The 19,917-nt window shown below is 39.9% G+C and overlaps 1 protein-coding gene and 1 pseudogene across 2 annotated transcripts; one reads left to right on the top strand and one right to left on the bottom strand.

The window, feature by feature from the left end:
* Positions 1 to 1,124: 1,124 nt before the first annotated feature.
* On the bottom strand, positions 1,125 to 10,590 carry LOC308496889 (regulator of nonsense transcripts 3A-like; the record flags this gene model as incomplete). The annotated part of the gene is made up of 7 exons (XM_081046670.1): positions 1,125 to 1,302; positions 1,395 to 1,506; positions 5,195 to 5,305; positions 5,422 to 5,520; positions 7,600 to 7,706; positions 9,661 to 9,758; positions 10,489 to 10,590. The coding sequence occupies 7 exons, from the start codon at positions 10,588 to 10,590 to the stop codon at positions 1,125 to 1,127; spliced, it is 807 nt and encodes a 268-aa protein (XP_080902796.1).
* A 6,049-nt stretch (positions 10,591 to 16,639) lies between these two features.
* On the top strand, positions 16,640 to 17,857 carry LOC308496966 (eIF5-mimic protein 2-like; annotated as a pseudogene). The gene has a single exon. The product of its transcript is annotated as an eIF5-mimic protein 2-like (transcript).
* Positions 17,858 to 19,917: the final 2,060 nt, after the last annotated feature.

Raw genomic sequence — 19,917 nt, 5'->3', positions numbered from 1 at the left:
GCGGGGAGATTGAGTGAAACTGTCTGTGTTGGGTGCTGTTGAGGGGTCAGAGGTCCACATGGGCATGAAGCCCAGGGAGACTCTGAAGGGTGGTCTCATTGAACAGGGGAGGGGGCAGTGAAGGAGGCTGTGTGAAAAATCTGCTTCAAGAATTACAGAAGGGAAGTACAGAGAAGGTGCAATAGCTAGAGGAGTCTGTAGGGCTAAGAAAGTTTAAAAAAATAAGTTTAAAAATGTGCAACAAAATGTAAATTCTATTTCCACAAAGTAACCTTTGTGATTAGCCACTGTAAACTCTAGTAATTGGTGCACATCTTTCCAGACATTTTCTACACATATACAAACATCCTATGTGTCTATAAACTATTTAAAGCATTTTCTGCCCTTCTAACTTTTTACTATTAGGGTGGTGGAAACGTAATTGCGCTTTTTGCATTGTTGAAATTTGCTGTTTGACATTGGGATACATTCTTAAATAAATGTGGTTATGTTATACATCATTTTTATGCGAATTTTGCTTGCTTTATGTTTTCTTGCTAATGCCTTATTACTTACTGCTTATTTTATATTTATTTTGGACTATGGAAATTATGTTAGACAAAAAGCAAATTTGAGCGATTTTCTTATTCGAGTTCAAAATGGGTCGTAGAGCAGTGGAGACAACTCGCAACATCAACAACGCATTTGGCCTAGGAACTGCTAACAAATGTACAGTGCAGTGGTGGTTCAAGAAGTTTTGCAAAGGAGATGAGAGCCTTGAAGATAAGGAGCGTAGTGGCTGGCCATCAGAAGTTGACAACGACCAACTGAGAGCAATCATTGAAGCTGATCCTCTTATAACCACACGAGAAGTTGCCAAAGAACTCAACGTCAACCACTGTATGGTCATTGGGCATTTGAAGCAAATTGGAAAGGTGAAAAAGCCCAATAGGTGGGTGCCTCATGAGCTGATTGAAAATATAAAAAAAAATCATCGTTTTAAAGTGTCATCTCTTATTCTATGCAACAATAACAAATCATTTGTCGATTGGATTGTGACGTGTGATGAAAAGTGGATTTCATGTGACAACCAGCGACGACCAGCTTAGTGGTTGGACATAGAAGAAGCTCCCAAAGCGAAACTTTCACCAAAAAAGGTCATGCTCGCTGTTTGGTGGTCTGCTGCCGGTCTGATCCACTACAGCTTTATGAATCCCGGGGAAACCATTACATCTGAGAAATACGCTCAGCAAATCAATGAGATGCACCAAAAACTGCAATGCCTGCGTCCAGCATTGGTCAACAGAAAGGGCCCGTTCTTCTCTATAACAACGCCCAAATACACATTGCACAATCAACGCTTCAAAAGTTGAACAGATTGGGCTATGAAGTTTTGCCTCATCCGCCATATTCACCTGACTTCTCGCCAACCGACTGCCACTTCTTTAAGCATCTTGACAAGCTTTGCAGGGAAAACGATTCTACAACCAAGGATGCAGAAAATGCTTTCCAAGAGTTCATCGAATCCTGCAGCACAAATTTTTATGCTACAGGAATAAACAAACTTATTTCTCGTTGGCAAAAATGGGTTGATTGTAATAGTTCCTACGTTGATTAATAAAGATGTGTTTGAGCCTAGTTGGAATGATTTAAAATTCACAGTCCAAAACCACAGTTACTTTTGCACCAACCTAATACATTGTGGGCATTTCAATGTCAGTATTCCTGGAACTATCACTCGGCCATCCCCCACTGAGGAACACTGGGTTGTTTCCATTTTCCTGTCATAGGAGGACACAGTAACAGTTTGGTGTGTTTATTTTTTGTACTTGTGCAGGTCTAGCTATAGGATGTGGTGTTAGGAATTCAAATGCTGGGTGTATGGATATTTCCATTTTATGTTTTGATAATAGACAGAGCAGTTTTGCCTGAGGAATTTTCTTTATAACATAGGAACTACAAAATCTTGATTGAATGATGACAGCAATAATCCAAGAGAAGTAGAGGTTAAAGGTCCAGGAGAGAGGGGCCATTGCTACAGGCCATCGATTGGGCTCCTTCCTGACATTTTCTTTCCTCTCGGTCCTTAGGGCTCCCTCCCGGGTCAGGCCTGCCTTAGTCAGCTCAGGCTGCCATGACAAAATACCACAGACTGGGTCATTTAAACGACAGACATTTATTTTCTCACAGTCGAGAGGCTGTAAGTCTAAGATCGAAGTGCTAGCCTATTTTGTTCTTGATGAGGCCCTTCCTGGCTTGCAGACAGCTGCCTTCTAGCAGTGTCCTCATGTGGTCGAGCAAATGAACTCTCTGGTGTCTTCCTTTGTAAGGACACTAATCCTACCAGATCAGAGCCTCATCCTTCTGACCTCATATCTTTAATTACTTCTTTACTCTGAATACAGCCACACTGGGGTGTTAGGGCTTCAATGTGTGAATTCTGAGGGAATGCAATTCAGTACATTACGAGGCCTGACTCCAAATATCATGCTTTCTGTCATCTGTTAGGATATCATAGGAATGCCAACAGTTTGGTATCCAAACAGCATCTCCTACAATGGCCCTCACACCCCAAAGTGGAACGAGAATCCTCTATCAAATCAATTGTTTCATTTTTTTTTGTTGTTCGGAAAAATATGTCCTAGTGATATAGGCGTGTAACAGAGGTAATCATATGTAGGTATATTGTATGTATTAATAATATGTGCACACAATGCTCTCAATTTGGCACATTGATTTTTCTACCTTGATAATTTAAAATTATTCTACTAAAAATGCTATTATCATTGAAAAATGCCATTCCTTTTATGGGGTAGACTACTTGTGTTTAAATTGACCAAGGTCTCTTTTATCCCTTTTTTGATTCAAGGTTACTTACATAGTTATTTTTCTTTTAGATGTGTAACAATGAAGAATTCTGGGAGAAATTTAGAACTTTACAGGATAAACATGTTTTTGATCCAAAGAAGATAGAGATAACCATTTGTAAGAAGCTGCTAGCTTTCCACCAAAGTGCAGCCCAACACACAGAGAAGACAGACAGCATTTTTCTAAATTTAACTGAAATGACAAAATAAATTTTAAAAAAAGACTGAAACTGAGTTTTCATACAACAGTTATTACCATTAAATCTTGCCTATAGTTGAGACTAGGCTGATGCAATTATCTGATGGATTTAAGTAAGATAATTTGTTTTTAAAAAAACAAACCCCTCTTGACTCTGAATATTGTTCTGAAAATAAACTTTCTTTCCTTTAATTTTCTTTTTTACTATTAATCTATTAACACAGATCAAATACCTACTTAATTGTCCATTTTAAACTCTGACATGTCCTTAATTTTAAAGATAAGAATAGAATAGAAAGCCAATCTGCTTAAGGTATAAATGATTATATCTCTTTTCATCGGAGTTAAGAAGACCGACACAGAAATGAGAATTCAGTCATAGGAGTGAATACTATTTCTCCCCATGCCTTCCCCATGTCAGTAACGATGCCATAACCCACCGATCTCCTCAAGTCAAACTCCTGGAGGCCTTGATTCTTTCTGTGTCCTCACCTCCCACATCCAATCCATCATTCAGTCCTGTCAGTTCTCCCTCCAAAATATATGCTGATTCTGTGGCCTCATTCAAGCAGCTTCCCTGGACTATAGCCAGAGCCTCCTAAGGGTTCTCCTCTTAGACATCCATAATCCATCATGTATGGAGCAATTGGAATGACAGGGAAAATAAATCAAACTTTGTCACTCTCTCAATGGTTTCTCGGTGTCCCACAAATAAAATCCAAACTTCTTACCCACCAGCCCCACCTGGTGTGTCCACCTGCCTCTCCAGCCACACTGCTCCTTGTCTACCATGTGTTAACCCTACAAGCACACATCCTGCTCCTACAGGCCCAAAGCGCCAGCTTCTAGCCCCTGCCTTTGGAAGTTCCCTCTACTTCCAACCTTAGCACAGCTGGTCTCAGCTCAAATACGGGCCTTACTCACTATCCCATCATCCATTTCATGACCTTTGTGGCACTTACCACATATGGAAATGCTCTGGCTTGAAGCTCGATGATTTCTGCGTGTGTTTACCACAGGCAGCCCCACTAGAAAGGCAGGTACCTGAGGCAGAGGCCTCGTGCGTCCTATTCATGTTCTGTCCCCAGGCCCAGGATCAGAGTCGGTACCCAGTCAACATGCGATGAATAAAAATGAGCAAATGCGTCCCAAGCGCGTCTCAATAAGTATTTACTGTAGTGATTAAAAGTCCTTTGACCAACATGTTAAATCCACTATTATAAAAGAAAAACTTCATTATTAGACAAATGAAGACTATTTCAATAATGTTGACTTTCTTATTAATTTACTCAACAAACATTTACTAAATACCTAAACTTATCCAAGCAATGTACTATGTACTGGGACTACAAAGACAAAAATACAGTCTGATGGGGAGTAGGGAGACAAAATGAGAAGAGAGTTTATGTAGAGGGAGATGGACAAATAAGAAGATAAATTATGAACAGTGTAATGTCTGTTCTACAATTCTTCACGGGTGAGCATAGACCTTGGGGGGGAGGCCTGGCACCCATGGAGTCAGACAGGAAAGGAGACACTACAGGTATGTTTCGGAGCTACAATCAAGTGTCTGATGACAGAAAAAGGTGTCTCATGTCTACTCTTGACTTTTGGGGGACTGCTCCTAGGAGATAACCATTTCTAAAATACACCACTTGCAGGTGAAGGCCTGTTTCAAACTGGGTTGTATGATCTGGCTGGGTTTATCCACTTGTTGGCTTGGCTTGCTTGGGAGGCTTGTTATTTTTTTTTAATTGAAGCAGCGAGATGACCTTCTACCTAAGCTCAGCATCTGATTTCTGTGACTTCTCTTTGCAAAGATGACGGACTTCAACTTTGAGACATAACGCTCCTTCCCAATGCAGCCAGCCACACAGCACTCAAATATCTTCTCTACTGTTCATTCACCATAGCTTTGAAACAAACGAATTCACTGATAACTCAGGTGAGCTCCATCAACAGACGCTCAGAATGTTTTCCCAAGCCTCCATCTTGCCATCCTTTTCTCAAAACTAAGAAATAGTCTACATTTCTACCAAGCCTGTCACAAGTGTCAATTTTTTATGATAATCATGAAAAGAGGAAATAAATACATACTCTACAAATACATATCTTAATAAAGTAAAGAGAAGAAATGAGCAAAACACACCAATAAGTTCTCTTGTCTTTGCCTCTATGTCTCCCGGAAGAGTTTCGGGATTGGCACTAGTTTTCTCTTCCTCCACACAATAAGTTTCTAAAAACTTCTTATATTCTAGATCTGTAAATTTATAAAGAAAATACATACATTCTTCCCCATATATGGGAGAGAACTCATAATTGATCAGTATATTTAATTCAGTAGTTCCATAATCCAGCCTTTGAGAAAGGACTCACCATCTTCAATGCTTCCTGTTTTGGCATCATTTTTCTTTAGCTTCCTTTTGGCTATTTTCTGGAATGAAGCCAACTCTACCACTGCAGGGTATTCTAGGCCTATAACAGGAAACAAATTCCAAAAACCATTCTGAAATTCTACTACATTTATTTTGGAAAACAAAATATGATCTAGCATACTTAAGGAGTGAGCATAACAATGATGATGTTACTGTTTAAACAATAATTTCATTATACTTTCAAGCCACTGCAACCTTAGCATGTCAAAATCAAGATTTAAATAAAGTAGAAGCCATTATGTATTAAACAACATAATTCATGTTGTAGTGGTGGTTACATGACTGAATACAGTCAAAATTCACCAAGCTGAACATGTTAAAATGGTGAATTTGACCATATACAATTTATACCTCAATAAATCAGATCTCTCTCAAACAAAGAGTTTATCATGAACTATCTTTATATAGATTTCTTAATCACATTTAAAAATTATAAATTTTAAAAGGTTAATTCAATTATGAATCTGTTATATGAGTTCAAGGAAACTACTTTACTTAGAAGTGACACTTGGCTTCAAGAGTGGGCTTCAGAGTGTATATAACATTCAGGTAATATTTGCTTTACATAGAAAATTTTAAAATGAAAGTCGTTAGAAACTCATTTTGTTTTTATGTGGGGGAAAACAGAAACACAGAAATGATCGCTAAGACAATCTGCTATATGCTTAATCATCAGTCAGAACACTCTACCTTGCCTCTAAACTCACTGAGCACTCAATTTTCATCCTGTCAGGAACGACCAGGTGACTATGATTTTGTGTCTCTCGTTTTTCTGGGAGACACATGCTACAACATTGAGGTGAACCTAGTAGACATTACGCTAAGTGAAATAAGCCAGGCACAAAAAAGACAAGTACCATATGATTCCACTTCTGTGGCGTATCTAGAGTAGTCAAGTTCATAGAAACAAGGTAGAAGAGTGATTTCCAGGGGTTGGGGAGAGGGAGAAATGAGGACTATTTCTGTAGCAAGTATAGAGTTTCAGTTTTATAAGATGAAAAGAGTTCTGGAGATTGGTTGCACAACAATATGAATATACTTAACACTACTGACCTGTACACTTAAGAGGGAATAAGATGATAAATTCATGTTATATGTATTTTACCACAATTGTTTTTTTTTTAAAAGAAAACAGGCACTCAAATGAATTACAGAAAAAGTGAGCATTCCACACAAATGTCAAGTAATTCAAGCATTAAACTCGCTTTTAGTCATAGGAAAAATCTCTTGGCCTCAGCCTAGATACTCTTTAACCATCTTTTCTAGTTTGTGACCCCTCAGTGGAGGAGAAGGAAACACTTATCCCCCCCCAACACAGTGGGGTTGGGGTAGAGTAGAAAGAGTTTGGTCTGAGAGGCGTATATAGAAAATAATATGCTATTAAAAGTGTACAGACTTGGGCCGGCCGGGTGGCTCAGGCAGTTGGAGCTCCATGCTCCTAACTCAGAAGGCTGCCGGTTCGATTCCCACATGGGCCAGCGGGCTCTCAACAAAACAAAACAAAAAGGCAAAAAAAAAAAAAAAAAAGTGTACAGACTTGATAGCAGCGAACACACCAGCTGACAGGATAGGTGGAAAAGAGGAAAAAAATCAAAGCAGAACCCAAAAAGAGACTTGGTACCATTTAGTGTAGAGGTAAATTACGTTGTCTCACAGACAATGCTGTTTACAGGATCAAAACTGATGTTTATTACTACAGTGTCCTCCCCCCATGATGTCATCCAGAAATTGTGTAATTATGCAGCATACTCTGTTTAGGAAGGCATGAATATCAGTGAATAGTATATCTTAGAAAATTTCCTTAAAGCATGGCTAAAATAATTTAGTTTTGGGAAATAAAAAAATAAAGTTCACTTATCCAGAAAACTCATTTAAATGAAAAACTTCACTCTCTGATGATAATATATAAATAGGCTGTCACTGTTACAAAGAATTGCTGGAACTCCTTGGTTTATATATAATTTTAATTTTTTAAATGTAAACACACAATCACAGTAACAGTCAAAATTTATAATTTTAGATAAGTATCTGAGAACTTCTTAATTAAAACTCACAAGCATTCCAGCAAAACTTAATGTACTTAGAGATTACAACAGAGTTTTAAAAAAGCTGACCCAACCTTTATTGTCAATGAAGATATATCCATCAAAATTATCTCTAAAAAGAAGGATGTCTTCAAGATTTCTAAAATTAATGTATGCTCTTGAATAGAGATGAGGATAAAGACTGTAATAAGAGATTAACAGTGAAAATGATTAGTGACAAATATAAGAGTTCTTTAATTTTGCCATGTTTTCCCTTGTCTGGATATAACAAACTACTTCAGATAAAACCTTTATGCCAAAGAATCACCTCTCCACACATCACAACAATCTGGATATTCTTGAGCAAAAACCCCCAAAACAAACAAACAAAACATTAATTGAGATCTCTTTAATGATTTGGGAGAGACACTTTAGGTCACTTTCTCTACTGTACAAATAAGGGTTACAATACCGGTCCTCAGAGGTTGAAAACCAAAGGCAAGGTTATTCAAAGGTCATACCTAATCATGCATCATGGCTGCAATACAACCTAGTTGCGATTCATTCATAGAAGAAAATGTTATACTGTAAAATAGTCTTTACTGATTTAAAGAACACTTTTAGGTTTTTAAGATGATTTACTGTAGCACATGTTACAGTCTCTGCAGAAGACCTAAGACTTTTGTCTGCTATCTCACAGCTAACAGTTTCCCTCACTAGCAGTAACTTTCAACCCCATTTCACAGATGAGAACACTGAGGCTCAGAGAAACTAGATACTTGTAGAGAGTGCAGATAGTTAAAAGGTGGGACTAGGATTCCAATCTGAGTCACTCTGTGAGTCCAGCATCTGTCCTCCTTTAACTGTACCAATTTTCCTAAACTTTAGTCATTTGAAAATCATCTTCATATTTTTTAAAACCATATCTATATTTACCTGTTAGTGGTATTTTTAGTTGAATGGACTGACACCTTTTACTTAAATGTATTTATTCAGAAGGAAAGTTTATATGGCTACCATAAATGAGAACTCATGATATTGAAGATAAAAGGAATAATAATGATAATAAAGAGAATAATACAAACATAGTGAAAATCACTAAATCACTGATGAACTGTCACCTGTTGAAGGTCTAACCTGAGGTTGGCTCTTTCTGTTAATGAAGAGAGATTTGGAAGCAAGAAGTTTTGTCAGAGTCATCTAACTACAAAGCTGTTGTTGTTCAGGGTGTCCGGTAGGGCGGCCTGCGGGGTCTCTGCTCCCACTCCCCACATAAGAACGCAGGACACAGTAAGACCAAAAAGTAACACCCACGGAGCCATAGATAGGGGAGTCAAACCAATATATTCTCGCTGGCGGCTGGGCTGGAGACACAGGAAGCAGGATCTACATAATCTGCTTAACAGCAGTCCGTGCTTGCCAGCCACCATCTTCTTGCTAGCCCCCATTTTTTCTGCTAGCGTAGCCACAACCGTTATATTAGTGGCCAATGGCTTACGGGTTACAGCTGACGGCCAACTAGCCACAGCTGCTGGCCATCTGATCACAGTTGATGGCCATTTACTACCCGAGCCAGCACCTTTCTATTGTGAGGCCGAGAGCCTGGAAACTGTTTTTTGGGGCTTTGTCCCCACAGCTGTAAAAGGGAATTAAAAAAGATACAACTTGAGAGGGGTTGTGTGGGGTCTGAGTGTTAGTGATGGAAAGAAGTACAAGGGGCTTCTAGGGTCTGGAATATTCTGTCTCTTTATCCGGTGTTATTAGATGGGTGTGTTCATTTGAGAAAATTCATGAGGTTATATACTTATTTTTTATTCACTTTCCTTTGTTATATCTCAATACAGTTTACTTTAAAAACCTCTCTGAAATAAGGTTTGTTGATATCCAAAATACGTAAAGTAGCTAATATGTTGTTAGTTGGCATGTGTTTCTTTTTAGACTATGGTGGTGGTAGTAGAGGCATATTTTAAATCTATTTTACAGGAATTTAATGATCTGCCTACTTAGAAATAACTTGCAGAAATAAAGATCTGCATTGATTTCTGGGTACATGTGGGAAATAAGGTGGAAGTGGAGATGGCTTCTATTATCTGTAATAATTTGCCAGCAAACGACAACAGCTATCAGCTTCTTAATGTTGGTAAACAGCTTCTCACCTGAGATCTGCAGTAAAGAACTCAAAGTAATCGTGTGCAGGCAGCTGCTCTTCCAGCTGCTCCTTGGTGAGGCTGGGAGGAAGGCGGCGGATCACCACCTGGGGAAAGGAGGCTGGCTGGGATTTGTTTCACTCTTACTGTGTTAACCTTCAATTATTTCAATACCTAGTGACCTGTGTTTATGCTCAGAGAAAATCTAAACCAGGAGTCCATAGAAACACACATTTTAGGAACAGTTAAAAAGTATATATGAAGTTGTCTCCCTAATAAGACATGTGTCCATCTGACACCCTACAAAATCTTTACAACATTATTGATTATATCCCCCAAACTGTCTTTCATATCCATGACTATATTGTAGTTACCAATTTGTGCTTTCTAACTCTCTCCCCTTCTTTGTCATTCCAACCCCCCTCCCACCTAGCAACCATCAGTTTTTCCTCTATATCTCTGATACTACCGTGTTTCCCCGAAAATAAGACCAGGTCTTATATTAATTTTTGCTCCAAAAGATGCATTAGGATGTCATCCTGCAAAATGCTAGGGCTTATTTTCCGGTGAGGTCTTATTTTTGTGGAAACATTGTATTTCTGTTTACTTTGCTCATTTATTCAGTTCTTTAGATTCCACATGTAGGTGAGATCTTATGGTATTTGTCTTTCTCCGATTGACTTATTTCACTTCGCACAATGTTCTCTATCTAGGTCCATCCATATCGTTGCAAATGGTAAGATTTCATTCTTCTTTATAGCCGAGTAATACTCCATTGTATAAATGTACCACCGGTGAAAAACAAAAAATACTACTAATAAAAAAAGAAATACATACGAGTGCATAGCAAACATGGCTGTCAAAAGGGTAATGGGGGTTGAAAAACTGAAAAGACATCAGTGAGGTCAGAAAGGGCTGAGCATAATAGTTCTTTTTCATGCAACCATGTCATTACTACCAGACAACTCTTAGCATGACGCCTAGTATCTGTGCCCCAGTGAAAAACAATACCTCGTCCTCTCCTGGGCAGTACGGACAGCTACTGCCCAGCGCTGGTGAGCCCAGCCTCTTAGCCCCAACGGGAGACCCGTACAGGTTGAAAAGACATTTCGTTCTCCCCAAACCAGAAACACCGCGTCAGAGGGCGCGGACCATCCGGTATCTGCTGGCACCAGGAGCGCCCGGCCCCGCCGCTGTCCGCGGTGCTGAAGCGGACGCCCTCCTTTCGCGCCCCCCAGCACCTCACCACTCTTAGCCCTCCCCTCCGCCGCCACCCCCTCCGGCCCTGCCCCGCTCGCCCCTCCGCCCACCCCGCCTCCTTCCTCGCCCCATCCCTGCCCAGTTCAGGACCATCCTTTTTTCGCGATGTCTGTCTGCACCACCCTGTCCTCGCCACTCTCCACTGTGCTGAGGACGCTCCTCCTTATGCGAGGTGTGTCTGCATTGCCGGGTCCTCAGCCCGCCCCGCCCCACCTTTCTGAAGTGAGGTTTGCGGGTACCGCCCAGCCCCCACCTCGCTCAGGACCGTCCTTCCTCCTCGCGGGGTTGCCTGCGCTCCCCCCACAGCCTGAGGACGGGGCTGGAGGCGCCTTGGGCTCTCGCGGCTGCGAATCACCGTGAAAGTGGGCTTGCACGGCTCACGGCTTCTCCCTCCCTCTCGGATCTTGTGCAGCAGGCCCACCCCGGGGCCTCTGGGCCCCTGCTCCCATCGCACCCAGTACCCGCTGCAGATCCACCGCCTCCCCTCGCCTTGGCCCAGACTTCGCAAGAACTAGGACCGAGGTTGCCCCCAGCGTCACCCCTTCCCTGACGCCACCCCCTCAGTTCAGTTGCCGCCTGTCCCCCTCCCCATGAAGCTGCTGGTTCTGCATCTCCATCCCCCGCAGCCTGTGACCTTCCATGCTGCCACCTTTCACCACACGGGAGACACACGGGGTCAGGGAACTTGCCGCAGGCTCTGGACCCTGAGCCTAGACTCTGGTGTCCGGGCCGCACCGTGTCGGCCCTGGACCCGCACCTCTGACTAACGCCCTGTTGTGTGGTCACCTGGAAGCAGCGGTCAGGGTGGCTCCCATGTCGAGACTGCCCGCACTCTCCTGCAGCCCGGACTTAGGAGGGCCTGGGGTAGAACAAGGATTCGACCGCCAGCCTGTTAGCAGGTCAGCGGTCAGCGGGGGATTCAGCACCAGAGGACGTTTGGCTCCGGCAGGAGCCTTTAATAAAACTCTGAAGGGCTGATCTGTTTCCCACGGAGGAGAGCTGGTCCGCTATCTAAACATTCACGCGCTTCATAAACTATTTACAGATATTCTTTTCCAAAGAAATCTGAAAGTTTCAACATAGAATAGCAATTGTACTCAATAAAAATTAACCAATTGACAAACAGCACAAATGGGTACATGGCTTTGCTATTCGGAATAAAATTAAATGTACCAGAATTGAGAGCAGAAATTGGCCAGCATGGAAGGTTCACTTCAGCTGTCTTTAGGCGCTCAGATGTCAACGCTGACTACCTTCTTCTGGATGGCGTTACAGGCTGGGTTAGAGTAACTAATAGACCCACGGCACCCAAAAAACAGAGCCTTCAGAAGGTTTTCCAATATGACTTTTACTCAGCTTTTTGGGGCTCTCAATTAATGGGACAGCAACTAAGCCAGATTCACATTTGTATACTTTTCTTTTACAAACCTGCAGGCAGTGACACTTGGTTAGAATAACATATATGGAAATTCTTCATTTTTAAATGTCATATATTTCATATTTTCTCATATTTTTCTTTATGCATGTTGGCTATACTTTTTATCCACAGCACCTTTATCCCAAGAAACTCAAGAGGAAATCAAAAAAAGAAACTAGAGAATGGAGTAACTGAGGCATTAAGAGATCAAGGGAGTCACTGGAAGATATGGAAAGTAAATCCAGGCTTAACTCAACCCAGTACTTATCCTTGAACCACTAAATACCTATGAACACACTAGAAATGTGACATATTAATGGGCCACAAGACTCAAAAAGTAGTTACAAACTGAATTCTCTCAAACTCCATGAGGGGGCAAGGAGAATTTTAATGTCTCATAAAATCTAAAGGAATTGTTAGAAACACACCTATGATAAAGTTGCACACTAGATCTACAGTGTCCTTTTGTGTCCAAATCAATTCCGTATATAAAAAAAGCTGCTTATGCTGATGAAACTCTCTGATCATCTTATCTGTGATAAAAAGAGGGGAAATGTAGTTCTCATATAAAAATCTTTTAATATAGGGCGGGAGGTAGGGGCAGAGGGGGCTGATGGTGAAAAATATGTAAACCATTCATTTCAAAATTTTCAATGTTTCAGCAGTCTTAGTCTTAAAACACAAAAGCTTGTATTTGGAATATCTTTAAAAATAACTGTTCTCAATCTATTTGCAGGTCTTCCTTCTCTAATTCCTAAATATTAGATTAAACAATCATCTAACAATGTCTAATTTTAGCTCGTTAGTGATATTTCTCAATAGGGGTAATAAAAAAGACTCTAAATCTCACACCCTACATCTATTTTTATTGAAGCGCTCCAGCGTCAAGAGAATTGTTTATTACTCATCCCAAAACCACCTAGATTATCACAAGGAGAAAAGATCTCCTGTCCTCCACTTCGCAATAGGCCCCATCGTTCACAATGCCTGGTGATGTTTCTGGAGTCCACATTTTGCCCCCACCACTATGGAGCCATGGCTTCTGCTCTGAATCCCTCTCAGTCCAAACAAACACTGTCACAACCATGGGATCTTCATTTGAAATCCCCCAGAACCTTGAGCACACCCCCATTTACTGGTGACTACATTATGCTAGTGTTGAAAGGATACTCCCTACAACCCAAAACTGTGACGTCACTTAAGCGGGAACTCTGTTCAACTCTGTATGCCCAGCCCAGGCCTGTGTCTGGCACTTACAGATACTTGCATGTTTGCTGGATGTATATTTCTTGTCAATCAGCCAGCAAAATGCCCAAATGTTGTTCCCCCACCCCCAGCCAAGCAACAGGCACCACTGTCAATTTTTAAAGACCCCTCTGATTCTGTAACTTCCTGTTACAAAAAAAGTTCAAAAAAAAGGTTTCAGAAATATGACAGAATTTTAGAATTCGGGTTTTTTGCTGAAATTATTCTTTCAATAAAATATTATAATACAGTTTGCAAGATACAGTAAATGAAATACTAGTTATGATTTTATGTGAAAATAGTTATGATTTTATATGAAAAAATAAGTATATCACAAAGAAAGTCTAGCTTCTCACACAATACCGAGCCTGTTAAAATGTCTTGTTTTACATACATGCAGAACTACAGCCAAAAACAAAGCAGTAAGAACAAATCTCCAAATGTCAGAGTGAATATAGTAGGTAACTTTGTTTTTGCTTAACTGAACACTCCACCCATGAATGTGGTCCTGGGATAAATGCCTGTCATAGGAAAGACTGTGTTTACTTGGAAGCACAGGTCTAATTGGTAAACGACAGTGGCTTAAGGTAGACGGTGACCCTAACACTCCCATTTTCCTTTGAAGACAACAGCATGGTCACTTTAAAGGTGGCAGTAAGGAGGCCTTTTTAGGAAACTATGCATCATTATGAGATACTGGAGAACTGGGTAGTCCCAGAAAAATATTTGGCTTACAGTTACACATTACCTTTTTTGATACTCTCTGAAGTCTAAACATTGGCAGCGAACTGTTGTTAGCCCAGTAGGTGAAGCTTTTACCTTTTGTGTCTCAAAACACTGTCAATATGGTAATGGCTCCCATGCAGGAGTTCACTTTTCCAGAAACCTCAAAAGTCATACCACATGATCAATGAAAACACTAAATGAAGAAATATTTTGGTCTGCTGTGCAAAATTAATGTACAAGAATGTATTAATGAAATACCTTCATTTTTATTTCTTTAGAAATGATTATTTTAAGTGCCGTCATTTGATTTTTTAGCCTCAGCTAAAGAGGAGAAGCATAAAAGCAGGCATATGTGATGCCTGGCAAAGAAGAGCTAGAAAAGCCACTGGAAAAAAAAAAGAAAACTCAAAAACATACTATTTGAGCCTAACTAGCTGTAGACAACTTGTTGTGTCTAAGTGCATTACTGAATGAAACTGACGCTCAGAGTGATGAGCTCACAGAGAGTGGGGCCTGGATGCCTCTCGGGCTGTGCTCAGATTCCTCAGGAATAGATGGGGAGGTGGGGGGGTGTGTGGGGGGAGGGGAAGGGGGACTCAGGAAATAAGAGCTAGTGTTATTCTGCCATATATGTCGTCTCTTTTCAGAGAATTGATGTAATATTCTGTAATACATGTAGTGAAGGGTTTCAGAATACTTTTTACAAAAATGTTTTTATCAGGCTACTTGCAGTATGTGTTCAGGACAGAAATTTTCAGTGAATAGAAGATATACCCACTCTTAATGCCTACAGTGAAGTGTTTAGAATACTTTTCTAATGATGTGTCTACAAGCTACTTGCAAGATGCGTTCAGCACAGTGTTATTTCAGTGTATGAAAGTGACAGTCTGCAATGCATGTAGTGAAGTTTTTAAGAACTTATTTAGCAAAGATGTTCTAAGGAGCTAACTGAAAGATGAGTTTGTCACAGTGTTACTTTTTTCCCACTGGAAGTTATTCTGTAATGCATGTAGTGATATGCTTTTTTTTATTTTTTAAAAATTTATTGGGGTGACATTTGTTAGTAAAATTACATAGATTTCAGGTGTCCAATTCTGTATTACATCATCTATAAATCCCACTGTGTGTTCACCACCCAGAGTCAGTTCTCCTTCCATCACCATATATTTGATCCCCCTTACCCTCATCTCCCACCCCTCACCCCCCTTACCCTCTGATAACCACTGAACTATTGTCTGTGTCTATGAGTTTTTGTTTCTCATTTGTTTGTCTTGTTCTTTTGTTGTGTTTGGTTTATATACCACATATCAGTGAAATCATAGGGTTCTCTGCTTTTTCTGTCTGACTTATTTCGCTTAGCATCATACTCTCAAGATCCATCCATGTTGTCACAAATGTTCGTGATAATGTTTAAGAAACAGTTATAAAGCTGTTTTTAACAAGGTACTTGCGTTTAGAACAGTGTTATTGAGAGAATGAAAATGATGCCCCATCTGCAATGCAGGTAGTGTTTTTAATAACACTTGTTAGAAAGATGTGTCTACAAGCTACTGGGAAATTTGTCCAGCACAGTTTTAGTTCAGTGACTGTAATGCATGACCTGAGGTGTTTAAGAAAAATTCTTATAAAGTTATTTTTAACAAGCAACTTAGAAGACACGATCAGCAAGTGTTATTTCAGTGAATGGAAGTGATACCATTTTTAATGCACGCCATGAAGTTTTTAAGAATACATTTAATAAAGATAAAGATGTTTCTAAAAAGCTACTTTAAGAGGCATCCAGCACGGTGTTAATTCAGTGAATCAAAGTAACAGGCATTCAGGAATGCATCTAATGAAGTGTTTAAGAACACATTTAATTCAGATGTTTGACAAGCTTGAAGGTGTGCTCAGCACTGTTATTTCAGGGAATGGAAGTGATACCCACTTTGTAATGCCTGTGGTGAAGTGTTTAACAACGTAATTAATAAAGATGTTTATAACAAGCCACTTGATAGATGCATTCAGCAGAGTTCTATTTCAGTGAATGAAAGTCACATTTACTCTGTGATACATGCGGTGAAGTGTTGAACACATTTCATAAAGTTCTTTATAACAAGTCACTTGCAAGAGGCATCAGCACAGCATTATTTCACTGAATTGAAGTGCTAACCAGCCTGTAATGCATGTAGTGAAGTGTTGAAGAACACTTCTTATAAAAATGTATCCGACGGAGACACGTGCCCTTGGAGGAGGCTTGCATTTTCGGGGGCAGAAGAGGCTAAGCCACTGTCGGTTCATTTTGCAGCTGGTAGTAAAGTGGCTGCTGTGGTCACAGGCACGACTTGAGGGATGTCTTTTATGAATAATCAAAACCAGCAAGAGCTAACACCATCTGGCCAGCATTTTCAAACCAGAAAAAGCGGTGAAAAAGAGAGGTTTGACCCTACTCAGTTTCAAGACTGTGTTATTTAAGGCTTAACTGAAACGTGCTGATTTGGAAGCAGTAACAAAGTTTCTTGATGATTCTGGAACAAAACTTGATTACTGCCGATATGCAGAAACACTGACATTCTGGTGGCTGCTGGAATGCTGGCCCCAGGCAGTACACTGGCAGATGACATGATGTGTACAAATGTCTGTGTTCGCACACAAGAAGGCCTCAGGAACATGCAAGCATACCTGGAGAAAGGTTTTAAAGATGAAGTAAAAAAGCCGCTGTTGCTGGTGTTCTTAAAGGGCTCTTTTTTTTTTTTTTTTTCCAGCTGGAGAGTTAACTGGCATTCTTCTGGAACACTCAATGCATCCATTCTTAATAGCCTTTATAATGAGACTGGTTAACGAAGGGGTTTCAGCAGCTTTTGCTGTAAAAGCTCTTTAAGTCATGGATGAATGAAAAAGATATGAATGCAGTCGCTGCAAGTCTTCAGAAAGTCAGCATGGATAACAGACCGATAGAACCTTTTCCTGCCAATAAACACAGTGTCAGACACGTCACAAAGTATTTTACTGCTGCAGGCTTGAAAGAGCTTTTAGAACATGTTCAGGATCAGCAAACCATAGGAGCTCATAAGGAACTCCAGAAAGAGCTTCAAGAACAAGGTATCCCATGGTGATCCATTTCAGGGTATGATTTTGTATGTCAAGGAGGAGATGAAAAAAACAACAACATCCCAGAACCCATTATCACTGGAATAGTCTGTTCCAGTGTGATGAGCACCATGGAATGGAATGAAAAAGAGGAGCCTGTAGCAGACCCAGCCATCAAGCCCTTGAAACAATACAGCCATCTGCTTGCTGTATTTTTACTACGCAAGGCCAGTCTGAACTGCCTGTTACTGAAGATTCAGGAGTATTGTTGCGACAACATTCATTTCATGAAAGCCTTCCAGGAAACAGTGATGCTTTCTTAAAAGCTAAAGTCCTGAGTGAAGAGCCCATTCTGAAGTGGTATAAAGATGTACATGTTGCAAAAAGTGTCTTGGGAAAAGTGTCTTCCTTGAGCAAATGAAAAAGTTTGTAGAGTGACTCAAAAATGCTGAAGAAGAATCTGAGTCTGAAGCTGAAGAAGGTGATTAAATTTTGAAACTGCACCCTCAGTAAAGCGAACAGGAGTTGTAGATAATATGTCATGTCTCACGTGTCCTGGTCATTACAACTTCCTACTTCCTTATAGCAAGCATGATATAAGGGCTTTCATGGTAAATTTTATTTTAACTGTTTCTATGGTTACTGGAAAGATTCAGTTTTTAAACCCATATTTTAAGTAGCTACAGGAGCTTTAGGTTTGAATCTAATTTTGCATTAGTCTTTTCATTTATTTTCTACCTCCTGTATTTTCTACTCTAATAATGTAATTTAAGGTTTTACACAATGAACAGTTCACTTTTGCCCTGGGCTTTTTATATAAACAGTTTTTTAGATACTATTTGGTTAAAAATAAATTGTTATAAAAATTCTGTTTGCAAATTAAACTGTAAAAGTAAACAAAATGTATCTAACAAGGTACTTGAAAATGAATTCATCACAGCATAAATTCAGTATACAAGAGGTGATCAAACAATACAGTGAATGTTTAAATTAAAAAATTTAATTTATTACGTTAATGCAGAAATAACTTCTAACGACCTCAAATTACATAGGATGCCTATTTTTGAAATAATAAAGGTTCCAGCCAGAAAAAAAAAATTATTACAGTAAAAGACACATGGCCTTTAATCCCCCTCAAAGTACTCCCTTTCACTTCAAACACACTTATGTCATTGTTCTTGCCACTTTTTGAAGCAGTTCTGGAAGTCCTCTTTCGTGAGTATCTTCAGTTGCGCTGTCATGGCTGCCTCGATGTCCTGAATCATTTTGACTTTGGGGAAGAGCCAGAAGTCACTTGGTGCCAGATTTGGTGAATAAGGTGGATGACAGCACACTGTAATGTTTTTATTTGACAGAAATTACCATATACCAGAAGGATGTGTGACATGGAGCGTTGTCATGATGGAGGATGATTTATGGCACACTTTAAAACACACCTTCTCTCAACCATAGCTCACACCCAACTGACTGCACCAAACAAGTTGAAACTTGTCACACACTGTTACTAAGGTTCGATGCACCACTTCCTATATTGAAGACCCCTGCCTTTCTGTTGGATGGCACTCGGCAGCAGCATTCACTGTATTTTGTGATCACGACGGAAAGGCTCCATGTCACACATCACTTCTGGTATATGGCAACTTCTGTCAAATAAAACCATTATGGTGTGCCCTCATCCACCTTATTCACTGGATCTGGCACAATGTGACTTCTGGCTCTTCCCCAAAGTCAACCATGAAAGGTAAACATTTTGAATTGATTCAGGACAGTGAGGCAGTTACAACAGCACAACTAAAGGCACTCACGAAAGAGGACTTCCAGAACTGCTTCAGAAAAAGGCAAGAACAATGGCATAAGTGTGTTCGAGGGAGTATATTGAGGGAGATTAATGGCAATATGTCTTTTACTATAATAAATGTTTTAAAATTTAAACATTCACCATGTTTTTTTATCATACCTTATATATAAGTGAAACCTATTTTGTAATTCATGTATTAAAGTGTTTAAAACACATTTCATTAAGATGTTTCTAACAAGCAACTTGCAAGATGCATTCACCACAGTATTATTTCAGTGAATGGAAGTGATACCCACTCTTTAATGCATGTAGTAAAGTGTTTAACACTTCTTGTAAAGATGTTTTTAAAAGCTACTAGCAAGATTCATTCAGTACATGTTATTTCAGTGATTGAAATATCACTCTGTAATGCTGCAGTGAAGTGTTTAGAAACACATTTATAAAGAAGCTTTAAACTAGCTGCTTGCAAGATGCGTTCAGTGTTACTTCAGTAATGGAAGTGATACCCAGTCTGTAATGCAGAGTGAGGTTTTTTTCTCCCTCTCTTCTCCTTCTGGAACCTCAATTAATTCTAACATTTGTCTTCTGATGAAATACAAGAGCTCTCATAGCTCTTTCTTCACTCCTTCTTCACTCCTAAAATCATTTCCTTTCTTCACTCCTAAAATCTTACTTCCCTCTCTTCTTATTACTTACTTATTCTTGTCATCCACATCACTTATTCTATCTTCCCTCTGGTTTTCCCTGCTAT

This window comes from Rhinolophus hipposideros, assembly GCF_964194185.1.
Source record: "Rhinolophus hipposideros genome assembly, chromosome: 4".
Taxonomy (NCBI): domain Eukaryota; kingdom Metazoa; phylum Chordata; class Mammalia; order Chiroptera; family Rhinolophidae; genus Rhinolophus; species Rhinolophus hipposideros.
Note: the sequence above shows the minus strand (reverse complement) of the source record. Positions and strands in the feature narration are given on the sequence as shown.